At 39.2% G+C, this 25,702-nt stretch overlaps 1 protein-coding gene across 1 annotated transcript in view; it reads left to right on the top strand.

Moving 5' to 3' along the window:
• Positions 1 to 23,560, top strand: part of gnai2b (guanine nucleotide binding protein (G protein), alpha inhibiting activity polypeptide 2b) — a gene marked incomplete at both ends in the record, with an annotated part of 37,997 nt that extends 14,437 nt beyond the window's left edge. The window contains 7 exons of the mRNA XM_079186426.1: positions 7,670 to 7,712; positions 9,375 to 9,516; positions 18,070 to 18,230; positions 20,598 to 20,726; positions 22,523 to 22,652; positions 23,098 to 23,251; positions 23,370 to 23,560. Coding sequence (XP_079042552.1) covers positions 7,670 to 7,712; positions 9,375 to 9,516; positions 18,070 to 18,230; positions 20,598 to 20,726; positions 22,523 to 22,652; positions 23,098 to 23,251; positions 23,370 to 23,560 — 950 coding nt within the window. The remainder of the gene's footprint in view (positions 1 to 7,669; positions 7,713 to 9,374; positions 9,517 to 18,069; positions 18,231 to 20,597; positions 20,727 to 22,522; positions 22,653 to 23,097; positions 23,252 to 23,369) is intronic.
• Between the last annotated feature and the right edge of the window lie 2,142 nt (positions 23,561 to 25,702).

Below are 25,702 nucleotides of genomic sequence, written 5' to 3'. Positions count from 1 at the left end.
AACGGCAGAGAAAGGCTTTATTTCAAAAAGAATGAAAAAGAGGAATATTGTTAATATCCTGCTGACGGAAGGCTATGGACTAGAACCAAGTGTTTCACTTCTAAATGAGTGTCTGGCTCTCACACACGCATAGATAACCATAACTTGTATCCACTTACAAAGACAAACGCAGAGGCTGAGCCTGATCATCCAAGTAAATGATGTACTAGTCTAAACGTGTATGTATGTAAATCAACCTTTATTGACACACATGTACAGAGCATAGCACACAGTGATAATAAGCCCCTTAATTTAACCCATCCTAGTGTTAGGAGCAGTTATCTATACAATGCTCGGAGAGCAGTTTTTTGTGGGGTCTGGTGTTTTGCTCGAGGGCACCTCGGCAGTGCCCAGGATATGAACTGGCACCACTCCAGCAACTAGTCTGAGCTCCGTACTCTGTTTCTGAGGGGACTCAACTTGGCGACTTTCCGGCTCCCAAGCCAAGCCTACCACATTTTCTGTGTGTGTGTGTTGTAATCAGACATTCCCTGTTCTTTCTACGGGCCGGCCGGGCATGCTTTGTTGTGCACGTGAGCGTGCCCCACTGGCTAGCGCATAGCCACCACTCTGCTCTGCGCTCATACGGTGGTTACAGCTGATAACGCTGTCCTGACCGATGGTGTAGCTACGAAAGCGTAGCACCCACCCTCCCTAAACACTGTTAGCTCTGTCCACACTTATGCCGTAGTTCGCCCTGTTGGCTGCGGGTTGCCAGCTTAGCAGTTGCAATGTTAGCCATTGAAAGGGAATAGATATGCTCCCAATCCAGTAAACAGCACCTTTTAAATTGTGGTCTATAGACCTGAAATAATGAAATAAGATGGTAAAACACCCTGCAGGACTGAAATGAACTTAGAAGTTTTTTGACTGTATTTTTGGTATTTCTCTGTGGGTTCATTACTACGAGTGACACCTTTCACATTAAACTTAGACATTTGATAGATTGATTAATGATCAAGGTACTGTACATTCTGCTCAACTATGCCAGACAGAGGACGTTGTGAAGAGCAAGATATAGATTTGGGGACAGAACACTTAGATGTAGGAGGTAAATTCAGCTGGAGTCAATGGGGAATCTCAGTGTTCACACACAAACGCGCACACATATATATTATTTGGTTCCCTTTTTTCTATGATTGAGCTGAGGATTTATTGGTTGTGTAGATCATTTCTACACATCATGACTGTTACCTATCACTTTTTTCATAAAATGTACATACCTAGGGTAGGCTAATGATCGGTTACGTTTGAGGTTTAGTTTAAAATAAGTACAAAATCCAACACACTTCTTGAGCGCTAATCTTGGCAGTTATTTTGCACTGTTGTCAGTAAGTTTTTACTCTCCATACTAGATTCTGTTTTGATGAAATGCAATTGAACACCCCTCGTACAGAAGAACGAATATCTTTCTACTAAAACAGATCTCTATACATGTACTGTATGCCCAGACACACTTGATTATGGGTCAGGAGGAAAACTTTACTTGCAAATGTATTCCCTCGCGTCAGCTTGTGTCAGTCAGCTCCCTCAGTACACATTGCGAGAGGGCTTTAAATAGCAACAGCATCATTGTTGTGTAGTCTGCTCAGTGTCATCAACGCCCAGAGGAGGTTAACCTTTTTAAATGGCTGTAAAAGCTAGTTGGATGTGAACAGTCGTGACACCAACGGAGAGCGACGGAGGAATTGTGTCACAGCCAGACCAATGAGTCATTCTCTCATGGCAATCACTTAGAAAATATATGGCCTATGATGCTGGCATATGCTGAGATGTGTTGCATGTCTCCACAGAAGAAAGGCCACCGCAGTGGGCTGTTACACACAGATATGTGATTATAGGCCTCCCAAGGGTGATGTGATATTGTTTTGAAATGGATTTATGACGCTGCCTGTGCATGTGAGATGTTTCTCTACTTCAGCACGTTTTTTTTTTAAATGGTTGAGATTATTCATTTTTACCCATGCCAGCAACATGACTATATATGCCAATGTTGGTCAGTTGGTCCCCCACTTTGGCTCAGACTGAAATGTCTCAACAACTATTCCGTAGATTGCCATGACATTCATGGTCCCCAGAAGATGAGGAATTTGGAAACAACACTAGCATGTCTAAATTGAATCATTTCCAGCGAAATATCTCAATATTTATGAAATGGATTGGCACACAACTTTGCACAGACAATCATAGTTCTAAGACAATGTATCCTACAGACATTGATGATTCCCTGACTCTTCCTCTAGCGCCACCATGAGATTGATGTTTTTGATTTTTAATGAAATTTCAATATCTTTAGGATGAACTGGCATTCAGTTTTGTACACACATTTATGTCCCAATCAGGAAGAATTGTGATAACTTTGTTGACCTAGCACCTTAGCGTTTTTACCACTCTAAACTAAGATGGTGAACTTGCCTAACAGCATGTTAGCATTGTCATTGTGAGCATGTTAGCATGCTGCTGCTAGCATGACTCTTAGTCGTGTTTTATTCCTCCAGATTCAGAATGATGCTGCCTGCAAACAGGTTTAACTTCACAGATTGTGCTGAGTGTGTTTTGCCTGCAGCCGGAGCAGGACCTCACACTCCTTCAGGTCCGGTGTTCCAAGGACAGTAGGGCTGAGCGGCATGGCCTAAAATATTTATTACGGTGTCATTTTGAAGCATGGGCGGTAACTGCATATATCCCGGAAAATCCGTTTTTTCCTAAAATGTCAATGGAAGTGCTTCTGAAGTCAACCATTTCGAAGTCTATGTAAACTGTCAAAATATTCTAAAAGTCATCTTTTTTTACTTTACTTTTTTAGTTGTAATTTGCAAAAAAACAACGTACACTTCAATTGAACAGGAAATAAATATTTGTTTGTTTTTAAATACTTGCTATGATTAAATCAAAATCTTGACATTAGTAGTTTTAATCATTATTAAAAGCTGTGTTAGAGCTAGTGTCAAGTCGTAATTGTCTCTTTAATGACTGTTTTATGTATTGCTGTGGAAACATCTCCTTCAAACAACTGTATTTATGTAAGTTTGTTGCCAAACACTACATTGGCACAAAGTTTCAACTTTTTGCTAATGAGGCCAACGCGACAGTCCAACGCTCGGAGCAGCACTACCAGAATGCATTGACCAGCTGCTTACATAGAAAATGAATGGAAATAACTGATCCTGTGGACACGTACCATAAGAGATTCATTTTAGGATCACAAGCCTGAAATTACTAACATCGTAAATTAACAGCCTGCAAAAGCGATGCATCAATTTATTTTTGAAAGCCATAATAGGAAAAGGTTCTTGGGAAGTAAATATATTAACTGGGTCATATAGTGGCAACGCTTTTGAGAGCAGTCTGCTATGGGATGGGGAGATTCAAAGTTCTCTATAAAACAGTCTGTCATCCCGTGACTTACTTCTATTAGCATTTGCTTGCAGTAAAGCAAAGCAATCTGTTGGCAGTTAAGTGACGCAGAAAGCAAGAACAAAAGAAGTGATTGCCTGCTGCTGTTCACTGAATGCTTTTCAGCTTGAACTTCAATGTTACTCATGCAATCTCACTTTTCATTTTGCTCACAGTTGCTGAACTTGCTGCTGAACTCAATTTATGTAAAAACCGACAGATAACCTGTTATGACTATTCATTAATTTACCTGGCACTCGTGTTAGTCCTCATCCCACCACTTTTTCTCTCACCAGTGCCTTTTATGCTCCACAATCCGCTCACAGCCTCAGTTTCTCTGCATCGTCATCCTCCCACGCCATATCTGGCTCATTTGTCACTCTTGTCTACCTTTTACTGTCAATGCTTGCTATCTGTCTTCTTCTTTAACTGCCTTTTAATTACAGTGTTTTTTCTTCCAAAGCATTCCTCGTAATTTTCCTGCATCTCATTCTAATTAAAAATGTTATGAATACTTTTCAGTGTTTGCTAGATGCTGGTTTGTCTCAGTATCTCCACACCGGGGTTAAGGAGCTACCGTGTCAGCTGTTCCGAAGGTGATCTGTGCCCTGCGAGCTACACGATTATCACTTATTGATTATTTTTTACGATTAATTACGTGATCATGGGATGTCATAATTGACAAAAAAATGTCCAACACAGTTCCCCAGAACACAAGGTGTCGTTTTCAAATTGTAAATAGTAGATTTTCAATGAAGCTGCAATTCCTCACATTGTTTTGCCTGATGAATAAATTAATACTTCTTACTGGATTATCAAAATTGTGGCTGTAAATTTCCTGTCAACTTGGTTATCGAATTGTTTCAGCACTACAACAGAGAAAACACCAACCCGATTCACTGCCCACGGTTACAGCTGAGATGTAGATTGGCATGCGTGGACTGGTTGACAGGTGATCGACCTTATCTGCCGTGAGATTCTGTGTGGATGTTAATCTGTTTGCCAAATTTTTGGATATCTTATCAGTCCATTAATGAAGGCTTTGTGTCATCACCAGTGGGTAACTGCGACCGCGGCCAAGTTGTCATTGATTTGAGTGGGCATGTGAGAGTACTGGATGCGTTTTTCATGTTGATCCTTAAATCATGTTATCAATGCTGTGTTCTGGCGCTTACTGAAAACCAATTCAGGAGCTAGTATGAAGAGTTGGGATTGAAGAAGCAGGAAGAGGGCATCTTCTTCTCCTTGCCAGAAGGTGATTCTGGGTCTGCCGCAACGACACTAAAAAGAAAGAGCTTGTCCCCCCCCTGCCAGCGCAGCACACAGAGGGGTCTTTGTAATACCAATCAGTCCTCATTGCAGCTCCAACATCGTGGAGGTACAGGGCTTCATGTACGGTGGATACATCTGTTCACTTCGAATATTCTGCAGATTTATTCATAACAGCTGCTCTGAAAGTTTTTAGCATCATCGCTTGATGCTCTCTGCTGGGTAGCTGTTCACTGATTCAATTCAATTAGTTTGTACTGCCCAAAATCACAAATCACAATTTTGCCTGAGCATGTTAGCAAACTAATGTTAGCTTGAGCTCCACTAGTGTCCAAGTCCGGCAGCAGCCTCCAGTTCTGAAAAGTGAAGCCTTAAAGCCTTACATATGCATTATCTCTACTGCACCTCCTCTAGAATACGTCTGATTGTCTGGAAGTCTATGAGAAAATGACCCATGTACCACTTATGAACATGAGTTTATGGTCTCAATCGCTAGTTTCAAGTCTTTTTCAATACAGCTTGATGTTCATTTTGTAAATCATGGTATAATTTAGAGTAAAATAGAGCAGGGTATGCTTTATGGAGAGACTACCTTGTGATTACCAGAGCTGTATAAGGCGTCTCTACGTCACTCCTTGGCCGTCCAAATATGGTCACTTCTGTTCACTGGTGGCAAAAAACCCAAGAAGGCCAAAATGCCGAACTCAAGGCAGTCAGTCCACAAACCAATGGTTGACATCACGACAACTACGTCTACTTCTTATATACAGTCTATGGTCCAAGTACAGTATCATGGACCAAAACTCATGTTGGTTAGGCTCTACTACTTTTTGTTTTTCACTGTAACACAGAAAAATGATTCATATTGTTTGTTTTTATTATGATTTATGACCAATACCGCCCTGGCACTGTTTACTGCCCTCTGGCTGCTGTGACAAAATAACCTGATACTGTGAAATCAAGTTTGTTCAAAAGTTCTCCCCACAAGCAGAACAACAACGCTGCCTGTTTCTCCTCCCAACACACCTTGAGCATGAAGAACGAGGGAGCACTCTTCTTTTTCACTGCTGCTCACAAATGTTCACCTGCCTTTGGGCTTGAAATATTAATGGATGACTTTTATTCTGGAGTCAGTAAGGTGACCTTCACACATGTGTGTGTCCGCAGAGAGACTAATATTCCACTTTACACCACCCACCTTTTATTCAGTAACAGGATATTTTTGAAGAAGTGCCTATAAATCTGATGCTGTGTTTTTGCTAAATTGTTCGTATCTTATAAAAGTCAACTTTGATAATCCAAATGAAAGTAAATGGCAGTCTAAAAGAAGAGACTTGCCCTGTGATAAAACACTGTGGTCCTATAATTGGGCTGGTGAATGAATAGAAGCCTAGTTACATCATTTAATCTTGATTTGCTTTAAGATTGAAAGGTTTCTACCTCAGGATTCACTCAGGTATGTTAGGACAAAAAAGGATCAAAGAAACAATATATGTAACCATATATTATTCTGTTATTTGTGTTCAGTTAAATCTTGTTTTGTGTGTGTCGGGTTGTTGTGTACTTTTGGTCATAGAGGCAAATCTCCTGATATTTAACTACCAGCTACCTCTCAGCAAATCATAAGTGGTGGCTCATATGACAGCAAATGCAATCGCAGACATTGCTTTTACACCCCTCCCTTCCCTCTGCGTGAATTTGATAAATGTTGACAGCAGTGCTGGTCCCACTTGCTCTGTCAGCTCCGGGCTGGGCTAATGTTTGTTGGCAGGCTGGGTCAGGTGGCGTCAGGGGACAGTAAATGGTGGCATGGTCTTAAAAGCAAAAGAAATGTGCCAAGAAGTTGGGCTTATTCATTTCAACAAGATAACGACTGTTTATTAGGTATAGGTTTATTTGCTAAGAAATAAAAAACTATCAAATGCTGGTCATTTTTCATTTTAATGTATCATTCATTCTTTATTTTCAGTCCACAGAACTAGGACTTGTCTTGCCCCTTCCATTCATACTAGTGATTTCAGTCCATTAACTGTAAATATTTTCCATAATTTCCCACCATTTTCATCACATATTCCTGGATTTTTAAAAACTAGATGATCATTTCAGGTTTCTCTTGATTACAGGTACCCAGGTACACAAAAGGTTATGTTTACATTCAGTGTAACCCAAAACATTGAGTGCGTGCATCCTTAAGATCAAACAAACGTTCTGAATACATTCCCTTCACATAAAAAAAAAATGCATAGCTGATTGTATTGTCTACACCCGTATTTGTTTTCTTGTCTTTGTTGGCACATTTTATTTAATATTTGAGCAGCCGAATAGGGTCAAAACACAAACAAACATGAATCCACAGTGTTACCAGTGGTCAAAAACGTAACACATTTTTTTTAAATTGCAAAGATTGGATAACGGATGATGACTTTGTCAAAGCTATGGGTTACAATCCTGCTTGTAGTTCAGTGATTTTCTACCTCGAGTTGATTTCAGAGCTCACTGAAGTTAACAGAAAGTAATGTCTAGCTGGAGAGTGAAAAATCTATATATAAGTCTATGGTATCCTTTGAAAAATGAGATTTTTACTTAATAGATTAAAACATGCTAAGCCACCTTTTGAATTATATATTTTTTCATCATGTACTTGGCACGAGTTGGGAAAAGTATTCCTACCATGAAACATAAATCTTGAAAAGCAATTAAATCACCTCTCTTCCCTAGACCCTTCCCCCCTCAATGTTGAATTTATGCAAATCTGTACATTATGTCCTTTAAAAATAGAAACCAGACAAGCCAGCGTACAAAATGTGAAGTTAGTGGCTGGTCATCACTGGCTCATAATATTTTTAAAGCAGAAACGGCTGTAGCCAAAGTTCAGCCCTATTCTACTTACAAATACGCACAGAAAGACCACAGCAACCGGCACTTGACGATCCTTTGTAACTCTAATCTTTTAATGTTCCAACAGGTGCTGGGGAATCTGGGAAGAGCACCATTGTGAAGCAGATGAAGTAAGTTAAAAAAACAATCTTTATCTTACTTTATATTTAGGCTTTCTGTTAAACCCAGAGATGGATTATGTACCTTTTTTAAAATGAGTGTTTCCATTGTGAAACCTGGCAAAGGTGATGGTGACCCATATGCCACAGACTCGCCTTATGGTCTCTTGATAAGGTAATGATATATATTAGAAATAAGCTAAAGGTAGAATAATCATTGTGAATCATGTTAAATCGTGATGTGTTTTAACAAGCCAGCAACTCAGCAGAGCTGCAAACGAGAACATTCGCTTACACCTGATGAGTCTCTGCTCAATGTAAAAGTTGCAGTACCTCACTAATCTTATCTTCTGCGTTTGGCTTAGAGACTCAGGCACTGACCAGAAATCATTAGAAATTATAGCTCAATAATTTGCAGTAACCTCAAAGCCGTTGTTAGATACAATAAATAAGACTTCCTCCTTTGTGGTTTCTAGGGGGACAGCATTGCCTCTACTGTTTGTTTCTGTCTTTTACTTCTCATAGCACAAGAGTAGTATGAAGAGTTTTTGAATACAGAGGATGCTGTAATGTCTGTGCACCAATCAGAACACACATACAGTATATGTATATGCACACACGCATGCACACACAGGACCCTGAATTGCTTAATTATTCACATTCCTCTGGGCTAGCCAGCCATTGAATCCATTTTTTATGAGCTTGGAGCAGGAACAGTCTGTCGCTTTTTGAAGCCAGGTTATTAACACGTACAGGCATACAGAGAAATCAGCCCGCAAGACAGAAACACTGGCCTATTATGTAACATTACGCAATGATGTGTCCCGTGTCAACATGACGTTACATGAGAGAAAGTTAGGAAAACACAACCATTTTCATAAAACAGCTTAAAAATGACTACTGTTCCTTATCCTATGCATCAACACACTGTTAAAAGCAGGAGGGAGTTTTACTTTAGAATTAATGTGGGGTCATCTCAGTAAGCTCTCTCTGCACTTCCCTCTGCATCCTGATGAAGTCTGGATGATTGCATCTCATGATGGGTTGCACAGACACTTAGTTCCCTATCGCTCAGGTTCTGAACAATAACATTACAAGCGGTAATCTCAGGATACTGCAGAGTTTCACTGTGTGTGAACCGCACTGCTACGCATCATCCTACACAGCATGATAATTGAGGTGCAGACTGTACAGTACATGCTTCTTGGTAGACGAGGTAGCAATTGTATGCAGACAAAAAAAGCCACTTGTCAGCGTCAAATTCTTTCCCCTAGACACCCCAATGGTATTACTCTTCATGTATTACTTGATTTATAACGGTAGACGTTTTTTATGTTCAACTTAATTATTGATGGATTTTATGTTGCTGACATTTACTCACTGATAATCAGTTAAACTGCTGTGAAACCTTAATTTCAATGTGGCAAAAACAGCTTGTCAGCAAACTATTTTGCATTTAAAACTGATATAATCAATGATTTTATTTTAGCAATGGATCAAATGACTACATGTCTGTGAATAGGGCTGCTCGTAGTGATGAACCCACAGATGATTATTACACTGCTACTACACGGTTTCTCTCAGCATTACTGTGTGTTTTAGTGTTTACAATCAAATAAACATATCCTTCAATGTACACTTTAATAAATGTTGCATCATTTTTTCCATTCTCAGGATCATCCATGAAGATGGCTACTCAGAAGATGAGTGCAAGCAGTACCGAGCAGTAGTTTATAGTAATACCATCCAGTCTATTATGGCCATTGTTAAAGCCATGGCCAGTCTCAAGATAGACTACAGCAGCCCTGGCAGATTGGTAAGACACACAAGCATTCAGATACTCAAAAAAGTGTATTTGTTATGACATGAAATTTCACATTATTATTCTTTATTTTCATCCTTTAAAAATCTTCTAAAATACCAGTCACATATTTGTTGCAAATATGAAGAGATAATTGTTGAAAATCCTTGGTTGTATAAGGATGAGAGCAGAAAGCTGACTAGCCTAAAAATAAAAAAAAGTTGGCTTTACTAGCCACAGACAGATCAGGATCTCCCTCAGGCCGCAACAAAGCAAAGCCTGTTTTATCAACAGCATCTTGTAGTTGTATATCAGTTGCACCCCTCAAGACTTATGCTTGCACAGAAGTGATATCACAAGAGTTTGCCTTTTGCTTCTACAAACACACATCTCCCTCTCACTTTTCTCATTGTTTCAGAATAATTATGGAAGAAAACTCAGTTGCCCATTATCTCTTCAGCAAACATTTTACTCCCTTACTTATTCGTATTGCAGTGCAAACAAAGAATATCACAAGGCTGTGATGCATCTGGGGAAAAGAGGTTTGTTCTCATGCCTCTTCTCTGCAATTCTTATTCAGTCAATAACACTGGCAAGCTGTGCCAAACCAAATGTTGCATCACATGATTTCCAACATTCACCTGTTCATAGTGGCTTATTTTCAGCTCTAAAATTGCTCTTGGTATTAGAAACTAGAACATGGTACAATGCTTCTCTGATCCATCTTTGTAACTAGCGGGGAAGTGGTCCTTGTCTTACAAACTTCACCTCCTCCATCTTTGATCTGCAAGTGTACTTAATGCCAGCAGAGGCAGCGGCCCTGAGGGCTGTTTTCGGGATTAGATTTTTTTGAAAGTGCTGGCACCACACATTTTAACAGCACATCTAGTTTGCCAGGTGCTCTCTGCAACCTCAGCAATTACACAAATGAGTTCCTTGTTTTCAAGGCTACTGTCTGCCTGTAAAAGGAAAACTTTGCAGGTGGCCAAGAATTGTCTTTCTGTGTAACAGAAATGTTTACTGTGCTTTAAAACAACTGTGATTCATCATTTTATGCCTTTTTTGAATGTCTGTTTCTCCTTTTTGTCTGGATTAACATTACAACCCCAATCTCAATTGACCGTCCCCCGAACAGCGATTGTCCAACTCTAGCAACTCTAACTAGGCAAATCAGGCCAGTCAAGCTTTGGATTTTTCCACATGTTGAAGCAGTGTTTAATGGGAATGTCTTTTCGGCCTTTCAAAAATGTGGAATTGGAATGTATTAAATAGTTTTTGTTTTGTTATTTGCTACGACATAAGATGCAAATTCCGTCTGTTTCTACCTACAGTAGTAACCAAGCATTATTTCCAAGGCCTAGGAGCAAATCATTTATCAACTAAGCTGCATTAGTTTGTGTGTTAACAGTGTACGTAAATAGAAAAAGGCCCACCAACAATACGCTGTGTTATAGAGGCAATCTGGAAGCTTTTCATTTGAATAAATATCTGTTAAGTGTCAGATCTGACACAGAAGGAGTTAACACAATAGTGATTGATCATATGGCCCACTGATGAAGTATTGCAATATTTATATATTTGCAGTATTACAAACTGGGTGGCTTTGATAACATTATTAGAAAAAAATGTTGTAAACATAAAAGCTGTAACTAAGCAGTAAGCACACAATTCTGAAGACGTGATGGTTATGTATTAACAAAAATAGACTCCAAACTGCTCAACTTTAAGCACTTCCTTTTTCATTTAAATATACATTTTAAACCAACCAGGACTGATATATTAAGATTGTCACTTGAAGCATTGCCTTACATTTGTCCTTACTAAGAAAGTCCTTTAGCACCATATCATCTATGTAGCCATTTAGTACATATTAACGCACTGTTTTCACAGGATTCTTGTTGTAAAACGAGTCGGCTAGATAATGTTTCCACCAACTCATGAAGCTAAAGTTAGCTTAATTAGTTAGCTGCTGATGAAATCTGCCTGCTTTTGTGTACCTATGTTTTAAATCAAACCCAGTGTTTCATTTATTTTCTTTTACTTATATGATTATTTTCTTTGCCCTATATGATTATAATGTATATCTTTGGGACGTTGTACTGTTTACATTTTCTACATTATATGCTTAATCCATTCCTCAAATCCATTTCATTGATCAACAATGAGAATAATTAAGGGCAGCTCTAATTACAACTTCATCAGTGCATTTAATAAACTCTTATAGAACACATACAGACAGACAGACACAGTCTGTACACACACATGCAAGAAGACACACACCACCATCAAGTCTTCTCCACCCTGTGAACGCTTGGCAGCCTATGAGCAAGCTGTCGGTGAGGTCTAACAGTGGCTGAGCTCATTCCTGTGGAGGAGTGTGTGCAGTGAGGCCAGCTCATGTGTGCTGTAATTGGAGCTGCAATAAAAGGATTGAGGACTCTGCTGTGGTCATTAGAGATTTTCTTTTTTTCCGTCTGACAGATCTGTCGAATGGCTGTATGTACGTGACAACACTCTCACAGACTCCCACACATGGCAATTAGTGTGATAGCCTGCCCATGCTTGCACACTGCAGCCCTGTAGAAGTACACAATGGCAATCACACAGATTGTGCAGGAGTACATGCATGCATGCAAATGCACTCAAAAACATGAGTAAAAGAAACCTCAATGTGCACACATTAACCACACTATTTGCTTTTTAGTTTGGTTGAGGGAGGAAGCAGAGTTCCAGTAAGCAATAGTGGAACTTAAGACCAAAACCCATTTTTTTTTCCTCAAATGTGACAAATACACAGATGGTAACAATTGTGAAATGTATTCTTTATTGTGAATCATTTTTTATGTTCATGATGACTACATGCATATTCAAAGTACCGCCCCTCCTGCAGTCAGACACTGACCAAAACCCTTGATCAGTGATTCATTATTGCATTTTGTATTTTATCATATCACTCATTGTGAAAAAAGGTCGGAGAAGTTTTTAAATTCCATGCCAACAAGAAGATGGAGAATTGAGAGAAAGAAGCATAGACGCAAACAGCAGGACATTTAAAAAGCATGATCTGTTATAGCTGCCCCGCATGCTGTTACCTTGAGTCACACCAACATGTCTTTCATGTGCTCAGCCCCTAGTGCCCGGCATCAGCTTCTAGGTTTCACTGATTTCATCTGCAACTTATTTTGCTACTACTATCATAACCGCAGTAGTTTAGAGACACGGCCCTCCATGTCCACACATTATTTATTTAGCATTTATCCAAATACGAATGGTTGAGAAAGTATCTGTTGATCATTTTTGAAGGGTTGTATTTGCTTTATTTTTCGCTTTAACAGATCTAGTCTAACCGATTTGCTCTAATGTAGATCTCAGATTATTTTCACTTATTCTATGTTTACTGTTTTCTATTTAGATAGTTCATACTGTTGAGGCTGAAACTGGTGGAGGAAGCGCAAGGCCGCTGCTGTGTTTACTTCTTTCTGCGCAGGCGCATCATAAAGTAACTCGATCCGGTCCAAATTCAAAACAGTATTTAATTAAACAATGACGACTGTAAACTGATGATGACAATTACAACCTATAATACACTATCGATAGTATGCATCTCGAGAGCAGAGACCACGTGCAACTCCCCTCACAGGCCCGACCAAGTCGGATCCTGCAAAGCGAACTACCATGGCCCGGCGCACGTCCTCGCAAACAGTCCTTTTATGTCCTTTGATGGTCGTAAAGTGTCCGAAATCTGTCGTAAAACACAAAGGCCGTCTTCTGGGGTCAGTGATTGGCTTCCAATCGCTCTGACGCCTCCTTCATCGATCCACTGCTCATCTCAATGGCTGGCCTCCTTGTGACATCACCTCTGACATCACCTCTGACCTGGGACCGCATGGTCTTACCCAGGAGTGCTCTCTGTTTTATGGCCGTCTGCTTCCCTTCAGTTGTCTCCGGTTCTCCTCGTCCTTCCTTGGCCATTTGTCCAGCACCTCTGTGTCCCCTTTGATGTCTCTGCCTCATGGCTCAGAACCCCCATAACGATGTGACTGTACTTTGGTTCAACACTTCCAATGATTATGTTAAAAGACTCCTACAAGTAAACTTATTGCAAACATATAATATCTTCTATAAGTAAACATCCTGTAAACCTATATTACATTCCATAAGTAAATATATTGTGACTCTTAACATAATTTACATTCTCATCATTGTGACAATTTTATTCACCACTAGGGGTGCTATAAATTCTACTAAATAATGCTTTTAATTCTCCACAAATCCCCCCTAATTCGCTGTTCACAGCGAATTAATCAATTCCCTGGAATAACACAATCCCTCACAATTGAACATTAAACAGTTGTATCCATCAATGCATCATCTACTCATAACTGGTTGTTGCCCTGTATATCTGTTTCAATAATTGTCAACCAATCTCTGCAGGAATCCACTTGAACATCTGCATTAACAATTCTTGAGGCTAATACATTCAAAAGCATTTCTAACAGTTCTCGTGTAGCATTTCTAAAATAAGTACAAGCTGTGTAGGGAGAAGGATCATTCTTTACACAGGTGTCATGATGTGTAAGCAGAATAGGTGTTACAATTTACATGCTGAAAAACAGTAGACAACACATTGTGCCTCTAAGGCCACTTAGTTCCAGGTGTTTCATCGTCATCCAACGGTGGTGAATTTGCTTTTCACTCGTGTCAATTTAGTGATACATCAAGATTATAACCTGTATAGTACAGTTACCATAATAAAAGTATAAGATTCAATCTCCTTCCATGTCCTATCTCCTAAAGTCCTATGACTGAATTAGAAGACTTGGATTTTGGTCGTATCTTTTACAAAGGTTGCAATTTTTCATGACGTTACCAAATACAAAATGTGGATCTATCTTTACAACAAAATTAAAAATTACAGACAAAATTCCAAAATGACATTACATACCCCCCTTTGCCACGCTATCTCTGCTGTAACGGTTTACATTTCTTTCTTTCCCTCTTGGACATCAATATATTCTATCTGCTTCACCTTTTTCTCTGCTCCAAGCACACTCAAAGTTGATCACAATTTTCCTTAGGCAAAAACTGCCTTTTCAAGGAACCCCAATTTGCTTCCCTCCCAATTATTTGATTATCGAAACATTATTATGAATATTTCCAAAAATATTCTATGTCCCAATTCTGTGCACTTTTAAATCCCAATTTGACTCAAAAAACAAACAAACAAACAAACAAAATCAAAAAACAAAACAAAACCCCAAAATGAACAAAACCCAAAACAAACAAAACAATTTTTTATCAGAGTCAATTTTCCAAATTTCAGTATCTCAAAGAAATCTGATTTCTGGCTTTAAATTAATTAAGCACCCCCCTTGGTACTCCTAAGTCATCTTGGCAAACTTGGCTATAAAATGAGCCTCTCGCCGAAGTTGATGTAAACATTATGCAGGCTAGGAGCGTTCAATTAACTCTCTACTCCGTCTACCCTCGAATCTCTATTCCGACTGTAGCCCTGACTGAGTGAAAAATTAAGTATTTTTCTATTTTTCATTACAATTAAAAATTGTAAAATTAAAAATTATGAAAATTAAAATTCTGAATTAAAATATAAAATAAAAAATTACAACTGCTGGAATCAAAGTCTAAATCAACTATGCAAGTTGAAATATTGAATCAAAGTTAACAATTGTAGAATAAAATTGAATTAAAACTGAAAGTCAAAATATTGGATTAAAGCTAAACGTACCATCTGAAGTTAAATTATTGAATTGAAACTAATTACCAATCGTACAAGTACATGTAAAATTATCTACGGTAGTCTAAAATGCTATATTGATACTAAGCAACAATTGAAGTCACTATGCAAGTTAAAAGATTATAGAGTCAAAAACAATGAATGCTACAAGTTTGTCATCAAAAACTTACTTTTGTAATCGATCTACCAATCTACTGGGTGGCGTATTGTAGTTAACTATTTTGCAGTTCTAAACAGATTTCATCTCTAGGTTTTCTGGGTAATGGAGTTTTCTGTAATCATGCAATTACTCATCCAAACCGCTAGTTGTGCAGAGTTCTCTTCTTCTTCTATGGTTTTTCAACCGGATGTGACCGGAAACAGCTTGTAGCTAATGCTAGCAGCTACCTCGCTTCGTCTTCTAACGAAACAAGCTAAGCTAACTGGCGAAAACGTTACACAAAGCACCATAGTTTGAACTCAATAACGTGCCGAATTCACACACTATATTTCTGCTAGACCGTGCTTTGACTTCTCCACATGCACCGGTTATTTTATAATCTCCTCGTTTATCCAACTATCTATAGTAAGCACCGGAGCAGGCCTTTAGCTCCAGGCTTCAAACAATTCATTCACACCGTACGTTACCCTTTCTTACAACACAACTTTCAACAACACTACAACATTTATCACAAAATACAGCTGTTACAAAACAAAATGCACAATTCGCCCCATTCATTACCTATTACCAACCCCCAAATTAGATTCCCCTGAACTCAGTCATTATAGCGCTTTTAAGCGATTGAGCCTCAATCCAAAGTGCAAAATCCTTTAGCGAACTGGTCGTTTTAATTCCCTAGAACGCGTTATTATAGCGCTTTCGAGCGGCTAGCCTCTATCCAGATAGCTAGCCCTCTGGCGAACCGTTCGTTTCGGCTTCTTAAGCTCGTATACAATTTGTACCCTTCCCGTTAGAGTCGTCGTTTCATCAATCACACGACGCCAACGTGAGACAATGAAACAGCCGTCGCTAATTCCACGTAATTCACTCGCAATACGTGCTACAACTCAATTCACTCGACACTCAGAGCCGCTTATGCCACTCGTATTAGCCCGTAGCTATCTTAGCTTCTTCAAAGCTTGCGTTCTCTTGACGCTCCGTTCTCTTGACGGACCGTACTCTTGACGGACCTCACCGGTAGGATTTCGCAACAATATTTAGAGCCCGAAGCTCATAGCGTTAACAACACTAGTTAAATAAGTATTTCAGATTGCAAATGCACCTCATACAGTATTACAGTCACTCTAAATTTCTACTTTACCTGCTTGCGTTCCTCCTCGTGTCCAGCATTCAGGAGACATCAATCGCGGGACACTTTCGCCTAAGTTTCCTAGTCTACCTATGCAGATTTTTATTAAAACGGCTCTGCGTACCTTTAGTTCGTGCGCACTTCGAAAGTGTCCACCGATCCACGTCTCCTCAGCCTTCTCAGAATCCCATTTGCCCCACGTTGGGCGCCAAATTGTTGAGGCTGAAACTGGTGGAGGAAGCGCAAGGCCGCTGCTGTGTTTACTTCTTTCTGCGCAGGCGCATCATAAAGTAACTCGATCCGGTCCAAATTCAAAACAGTATTTAATTAAACAATGACGACTGTAAACTGATGATGACAATTACAACCTATAATACACTATCGATAGTATGCATCTCGAGAGCAGAGACCACGTGCAACTCCCCTCACAGGCCCGACCAAGTCGGATCCTGCAAAGCGAACTACCATGGCCCGGCGCACGTCCTCGCAAACAGTCCTTTTATGTCCTTTGATGGTCGTAAAGTGTCCGAAATCTGTCGTAAAACACAAAGGCCGTCTTCTGGGGTCAGTGATTGGCTTCCAATCGCTCTGACGCCTCCTTCATCGATCCACTGCTCATCTCAATGGCTGGCCTCCTTGTGACATCACCTCTGACATCACCTCTGACCTGGGACCGCATGGTCTTACCCAGGAGTGCTCTCTGTTTTATGGCCGTCTGCTTCCCTTCAGTTGTCTCCGGTTCTCCTCCTCCTTCCTTGGCCATTTGTCCAGCACCTCTGTGTCCCCTTTGATGTCTCTGCCTCATGGCTCAGAACCCCCATAACGATGTGACTGTACTTTGGTTCAACACTTCCAATGATTATGTTAAAAGACTCCTACAAGTAAACTTATTGCAAACATATAATATCTTCTATAAGTAAACATCCTGTAAACCTATATTACATTCCATAAGTAAATATATTGTGACTCTTAACATAATTTACATTCTCATCATTGTGACAATTTTATTCACCACTAGGGGTGCTATAAATTCTACTAAATAATGCTTTTAATTCTCCACAATACTTAATTAATTGTGTCTTTAATGGATAGGTTCACATTTCTTTCGAAGTTTGCCTTAAAATAATACTGAACTACGCTGTAGTTGTTACTCCTGTCTATACTGGCTGCAAAAAAATGCCTTCTGAAAGAAATTTCAATGAAAGTTATCGACAGTCATTGCTCTCTCCGAAAATGCATTAAAAGTAGAGCCAAAGGTAATATGAGGCTTCAGCAGTCTGTGTTAGACAAATAAAGTTGGTATCTTCTAAAGTATCCAAACCTTTTCATTTGGCATGTGAGTGTTCTATTAAGTTATTCTTACTTAGAATTGCCGACGTATCCTTTTAATGATCCATTATCATTTCAATCCACACCCAAATCTATACAGTGGATTGCGATGATGTAACAGTTTTCATGTATGTCTTGGCAGTGATGCCCCTCCATTCTAACAGTCCTGTCTTGTGTTCTTGTCGCCCCCTGCAGGACGATGCCCAGCAGCTTTTCGCCTTGTCTGCAGCTGCTGAAGAACAGGGCCTCTTTCCTGATGATCTGTCCAACGTGATCAGGCGATTGTGGGGGGACAGCGGCATAAAGAGTTGCTTTGCACGGTCGCGAGAATACCAACTCAACGACTCTGCAGCATAGTGAGTGTGAATTTGTATGAGTATATTCTACTGTGATGCCGCTATTGGAATCAAATACATTTGAATGTTTTTTTCTAAAATAACGTAAACGTATTAATACCTTCTAGAAATGCGCCGGCCTGCTTGACTCTATCATTTTTAATATCCCTTTTGTAACATTCAGGCTGTCATTAACAACGTTGTCCCTGCATACCCTCCATTGCTTGTACATCAATCATTGTGCAATTCCTGAATACACCGACTCTCTGTTTCATCATTATAAATGTAAATGTAGCCAATTTGGAAACCTCACAGCTACCCGTCAAATGTGCTCTTTTTCTCATCTTGATTACATCTTCTGCAACTGAAACACTGCACTTAAATGTTATTTTAAAAGGAGTATAAACAGCTCAAGAAAGTGACACTGATAAAGGTTTGGGTGTTTGTTTGTATTTGGTTCATTGTTGTGCTGATTAATTATGTACGTCTCATATAAAGGGCTGTTTAATACCCCTGCCATTAGGGATGCTGCGCTCTTGGTGTTGTGATGGATCTAATATTGCAGTCCTTTCAGCCTCTCTCATATGCACTGCTTCTCTTGGGAGCTATAGAGACTAGAAAGATAGTCCAATAACCTTCATTTAGTGAGTATTTCTACCGCTCTGAGGTTGATACTTTCATACTGTAATGTAATAAAATAACAAAATAGTTTGTCTTCAGAGATGAAAGATTTGCAGAGACCTAGATTAGTCTCTAAGAAAATTATGAGATAGTTTATAATATATATATCTTTCTGTCTGTGAAGCGAGGGTTGGCTGGGCCACTAAAGCTCCCAGCTGGCCTTGGATGATGATGCAATGCTTGTGTAAGTGGAGCAGGTTGTGTTGAGCATGGTGAAGATGCTTCCACACTCCCCTACTGACCAACAGTCTGTCAGAAAACGAGTTATGAATGGAGACCTAAGAAAGGAGACAGCTTAATGTCTTTTTCCTCTGTGAGAAATGTAACTTGTAACTAAACCTTGTGTGATGTTCTTTTCAAAATGTTTGCAACACTGCTCTTTCAAGTAACTGACACCAAATCTGAAGGACAATTTGGAGTCTTATTGAATTTTTTAAGATTATTTTAATCAAATCACAGTAGGAAGGAAAAGTGATCCCTTTTTTCATTAATATATGAAATATTACAAGTCCCCGCAAGCATAAATCAAGCAGAGACACTGTATTAGATACAGAGCTTTACACCAGGTACTACCCACATCTATTGCAAGAGATACAATTGTATAGTGAGATAAATAAATTGAAACAGAAAAACAACCAGATATGCAGCAGCAGGCTAGGACAGCTGTGCAGTGGATAATAATTAGCATCAGCATATTAAACTCACAGAGTAAGACAATCAAGATATTTTGGAAGTGAGGCCTTGGTTCCCAAGCTGCTGTCAACAGGACAGGAAAGCTTCCAATTAGAATGTTTAAGGCCAATAGCTGATGTAACAAATGGTGATGCGGAATGTCCGTCAGAGCATTGAGGGAACAGCAGCACAAACATTTCATCTACAAACCTGTCCTGGAGTGTCATAATTGGTACGGCTAGTGAGCTTACTTATGAAAGCAATGAGCTGTAGCAAGTGACAATGGGCAGGCCACTAGAAGTTTAAATAGGCTGCTTAATTACATACATTTACAAAATGATTACTCAAATGGAGTATGTCATGTGTTGCGCGCTCCAGTTGCCTGTTCCAATTTACAGGCCTCACTCCATTTAGGATTAATAATGGTACGCTACTGGTATTACTGGTTTAACTTTGTTGCAGGTTGTCCCTTTAAGACAGAGTTGCGTTCTGTACCTGTGCTATAGTTAGCCACGCTTTACTACAACCATGGGAATTCGTTAATGTGTAAAGTCCCAGCAACCTAACCATAGCCACTGTGCAATAACTGTCCCGGCATGGTTAAACAATATTTTAATGACAACAATATGGAAACGATGTACAATATGAACAGGGTAACCTGAATCTTAAATTCCCTTGGCCTTTAAGTTCGTCATATCAACATAAAACGTCTATTATTGAATGCAGCAGAACATGACTCACCAAACTGCTACAGTAGAGTTCAGCAGTTCAAGGCAGTTAAGTAAAATGCAGACTATGACTTATGTTTTCTCTCTCTCCCTTGCAGGTTGCAAATCATATTCACTCTCAAATCGCTAACCATGTCATCATCTCCCTCCCTCCCTCTTTCTCTCTCTTTCTCTCTCTCTCTCTCTCTCTCTCTCTCTCTCTCTCTCTCTCTCTCTCTCTCTCTCTCTCTCTCTCTCTCTCTCTCTCTCTCTCTCTCTCTCTCTCTCTCTCTCTCTCTCTCTCTCTCTCTCTCTCTCTTTCTCATAGTTACCTAAATGACCTGGAGAGGATAGCTAAAGCAGATTACATTCCTTCCCAGCAAGATGTGCTGCGAACTCGGGTTAAGACCACTGGCATTGTGGAGACTCACTTCACTTTCAAGGAACTGCACTTCAAGTAAGGCCATAAAGCACTGACCTGGTTTCACTGTTAATGGACTTCAGATACTTTGGAAACAAACAAATAAATAAATAAATACCCTGAAATTACACAGCTATCTCCTCTCTCACACGGTCTCCCTTTTGTTATCAAAAATAGCCATTTGCAACCAATGTGATGGTCCAGGGAACTCTTAGCAACTCACCCACAGTGAGCGGGTGTATTTGAAGATGAACAAACCTCAGGGTTAGTACAGCCCCCAGTGCTCACTCATCTCTGATGCTTGCTTGTAGTGGAATTTGGTGATACATAAAGAAAACTGCCAGTTTGTCTTACTAGTCATACAAGAGCACATGAAACATGACAGATACTGAATAAAATATAACTGTCCTTGGTGCTATTTTGGGAGAGCAGCAAGGCAAAAACCCAACTTGGATATATAAGTAAATGCGGGTATGTCATCATACTTTTAAAAAAGTATGATTGAATAAGTCCATTTCAGCAGTGACGTCACCATACAAGCCTCCTCCACACCTGCTTTAAACAGGTTGCTAGATTATATTTTGTTCTCAACATTAATAGCATCAAAGGGCAACTGACCCTCCTGACTTGAAATGTGCAACTCAGCTACCTAGAAGCCAAATTATAACGGCAACTAAGAGCTTAATAATTATCATGATTCAACTGATTGCTGAGTAAATATATTAGATCCTTCCCACTGTGCTCTCGCTCAATGAAACCAAAGCTCTATAGTTCGAACATTTGAATATGTCCTCCATGTTACAGCACTTTAGGTCTTACATAAAATATGCTGTGACCCAGTCTGAGCACTCGTGTGTAGGATAATGATGGATGTATAGATGTATCTCTTGATAAAGGATGTGCTAGAGATACAGTAAGTGTTTCAATATTTTATAACGGGACCTATACTGAAGCACATCCAAGTCTGGTATAGTTGAACACACAAACGATGTCCTATAAAAGTGCAAAGATCACAGTTGTTTTTGTTACTTTTTTTTAGAAGTGTAAAATACATTTTGCAAAGCAGCTAAACAGATTATACAGGATTATAAAAAAAAGCAGCCACATGGTTCTGGTGTGACCTGTTTCTTGATAAAGTCTCTGATATTTACCTTCGGTCACAGCCTCAATATTTGGCCTGAATAATACATGGAGCCAATCAATGAGAAGAAAGTCACGTTTTTATAATTCTGCCCTGTTTGCCATAATAAGTATGGAAAGGAAATCTTTTCACAATGGCTTAATTTAGATGTTTCAGTGCATCTGCTAACCTAAACACTGCAAATGTCCCTTTTGTATCATTAAAACATGGCAGCTAATGGATATGGTGGACTGTCGTTGCTCTTTGATCACAGTGCTCCGCTTCCCCATAAGCCAGGGCTTTGCTCTGACTATATTCAATTTGCAATTCAATTTACTTTATCGCCCAAAATCACAAATTTGCCTCAGAGGGCTTTACAATCTGTACACGTACGACATCTTCTGTCCCGGGACCCTCGCATCAGTACAGGTAATATAGAGGCCGGCCTGCCTCTCGTAGCCCCACATTGACGCCTGTCGTCTTTTATCAGATATCTGACAGACGTCTCTCCACCTCTTCACCACATTGGTTTTTAAAGAAGCCTCATCAAAACGTGTATATCCACGGATAGTGCCACTCTTAACTTCACTGTCATCCTTTCTGAACGGTCCTCTTCAATACCCCGTTCCCTATCAGCTTCACCTTACTGTATTTCATTGTGATCTCCTTCCACCGCATACAATGTATCTCCTTTGCTTCATCCCCTTTGCAGAATGTTTGATGTTGGAGGCCAACGCTCGGAGAGAAAGAAGTGGATCCACTGTTTTGAAGGAGTTACAGCCATTATTTTTTGTGTTGCACTGAGTGCTTATGACCTGGTGCTGGCTGAGGATGAGGAGATGGTAAGGACAAATCCCCCTACGAACATGTGGGATGTCATCATCTTCATGGATGATGCAACTTTACTTGCTTCATAAATCTATTTAGCTGATTTGCGGTATGAGATAGTTTAGACTGTAAGGCATTTAAAATCACCCATCCTTCCTCTTGTTATAGCTCAATGATAGTGAGCTCCAAGTGGTGAAATTTTCTCAATGGACTTTAATGATCCATTTACAGTTGAACCATTGGAGTGTAATCATGCAGTTTTTCAAGTGACTTGAACCATTTTACCCAAATTGTTCTAACCGCTTCTGAATTTAAAGCAAGTGCTCAGGAGAGACCTGGCCAAAAGATGCTCTGCACTAGATATTTCTCACATTTACAATGTTAAACAACATTGTCCCCTGGTGGCAGCTCTGATACGTTGTTGTACTTCAGCCATGACCGACTTTGCTCCTTTTTTAGAATCGAATGCATGAGAGCATGAAGCTGTTTGACTCCATCTGTAACAACAAGTGGTTCACTGAGACCTCCATCATCCTCTTCCTCAACAAGAAGGACCTCTTTGAGGAGAAGATTACTCGCAGCCCCCTTACCATCTGCTTTCCAGAATACACAGGTACACAGTGCTTTTAATAGTTCAAGGTTGTTGACTTACTAACAAATCACAACACAAGAAAAAGTACTCTGTCATCTTAATAATCACTTCCTCGTCCTTCCAAAATGTTGCTTCCCAGGAGCCAACAAGTTTGATGAAGCGGCAAGTTACATTCAGACCAAGTTTGAGGACCTGAACAAGAAAAAGGACACAAAGGAGATCTACACTCACTTCACCTGTGCCACTGACACCAAGAACGTGCAGTTTGTCTTTGACGCCGTCACCGACGTCATTATTAAGAACAACCTAAAAGACTGTGGTCTTTTCTAAAGGTAGGACAGTGGGATGATGAAATATAAAATATTATGGAACAGCTTTGGACAATTTAGGTGGCTTGGAGCCTAGATGCATCGTCAACTTATCACATAGTCGTTCAATAGAAGATTCATTGGTAACAATTTGATAATTGATTCATTCTTTTAGGAATTTTAAAGCAAAAATGCAACAAAACAAATAAACTCTAGCTTCCTGAATGGTGGGTTTTCTTTTCTTCTTTTTTTCCATTTTAACAATAAACTGAATATCTTTGTGCTTTGAACTGTTGGTTCCATAGGAAACAAGCAAATATTATAAACAATGACAAATAATCAATATATCACGAAAAAACTGCCCGATTAATCAATAAGGAATGTAGTCGGTATAGCAGTCCTCATGCAATCACAGATGATTGGCATCCTAAAAGTGAGAATTTTCTCACTTTTAGCAGCTTTAAATCTGTTAAAATGACTAAATGAACCAACTGTTATTCAGCTTGTTTATTGGAACTGGAACAACTAAGAACACTGTGTGGAGCTACGTACTTACTGTATCAGAAACAAAGTAGCTAACTTTGGTTGTGCTGGTTTCACTCACCTTTTCAAATTTGAGATTTTATAAATTTGTGCTAAATGAATACAATGTGTTGGGGTAGCAAGTCAAACCAAAACAGGATAAATTGGTCAACATAAATTTAAGTCTGTGCATTAAAACGGTTAAATAAAAGCTCTTCTTTCATTTTCTTTTTATTGTATTTGTGTAATGGTGCTTTTTTGTTGTTTTTCTGTTCATGCAGGGCAATGCCTGACGCACACAGACTGCATGAGAGACTGCAACAGCCATGTGATGATTACTGCTTTTCATAATGAAAACCATAACAGACTTGATTCCTGAAGGGGAAACCTTAAAGAACTTCAACAATCAGTGATTTGCAACCATCACATTATCAGTTGTGTTCATATTCCTTTTATATATACATTTCTTACTGGTCTTGGCGTTCTCATACTATTCATACTGAGTGCCTGTAAATATGTATTTGACCAAGGACCCCTTACTGGTTTTTAAATTAGATTTGTAATTTACATAATATTATCCAAGTGGAAGATAATTGAAAACGTATCATAATAATAAGCCATTTTCTTATCATGCAACTTGGCAAATAGAAATTCAGAAAAATACAAATATTTTTCATCCTCACTAGACCTTCAAGAACCAATTTGAGAACCACTTGTACACTGTATTATATCTCTACAGATCTCTCGGTTTTTTGGGGGGTTTTCATTTGACTTCATTTGCTTTTGCAGTTTAGTAAGAAGATACAGTACAAAAAAACCCTTTTTATAAAAATAACTAACTTCTCTTAACTAATGTTGGCATTTTATGAACCTTTTGACCCTAGAGCTTATTTTTGGAAGAAAACAAACGAGCATGAGAATGAGATGGATTAAGGGAAAGTGTTTTTTTGTACAATGTTTACACAGAATCAATATTCACAGATGTATTCTATTGCATTGTCCTGCATGACTGTCCATAGATTAGCTTGTACCCTACACAAACTGAATAACATTCCTAAGTAACTTCTTTGAAGAAATAAAACAGAAATGCTTATGTGACACTTTTAAGAAATCTGCAAGATTTGTAAGTGCTTAAGTCTGTTCCTAACATGTATTGTTTTGTGGTATTTGTTCCATTCCAAGTCTTTACATATGTTCGTGCCTTGATATCTGTTTACACTTGTTCTTTAGAGACATGCCATCTCCATAGTGTGAATTAGGGCTATTTATACTCCACTTCGGTTCAGATAACTAATGATTTAAGTTGCATCACAACACAGAGGCCATTGGATGATAGTCAGTCACTAATGTTAAGATGATAGTAATTCACTTGTTAAATGTAAATAAAAGTTTACTCACATGATCTTTTATTTTACAGTGTGATGTGTCAAATGAAAATGCACGAAACGCACACTATTCTAATCTGTTTGGACCAAAACTCTACCAAAAAAAGAATATAGAAAGAGGAAAATATGGTAGAAACTGAACCTCGGAGGTCTATTGTTTTATTTCTTTACGGTAAATAGGTGATTCATAAATCTGTTTTGTGCCATTCTGCCATTGGTGGAAAGTATCTATCTATCTATCTATCTATCTATCTATC

Source organism: Pholis gunnellus (genome assembly GCF_910591455.1).
Source record: "Pholis gunnellus genome assembly, chromosome: 3".
NCBI lineage: Eukaryota > Metazoa > Chordata > Actinopteri > Perciformes > Pholidae > Pholis > Pholis gunnellus.
This window is presented reverse-complemented; position numbering and strand designations above follow the sequence as displayed.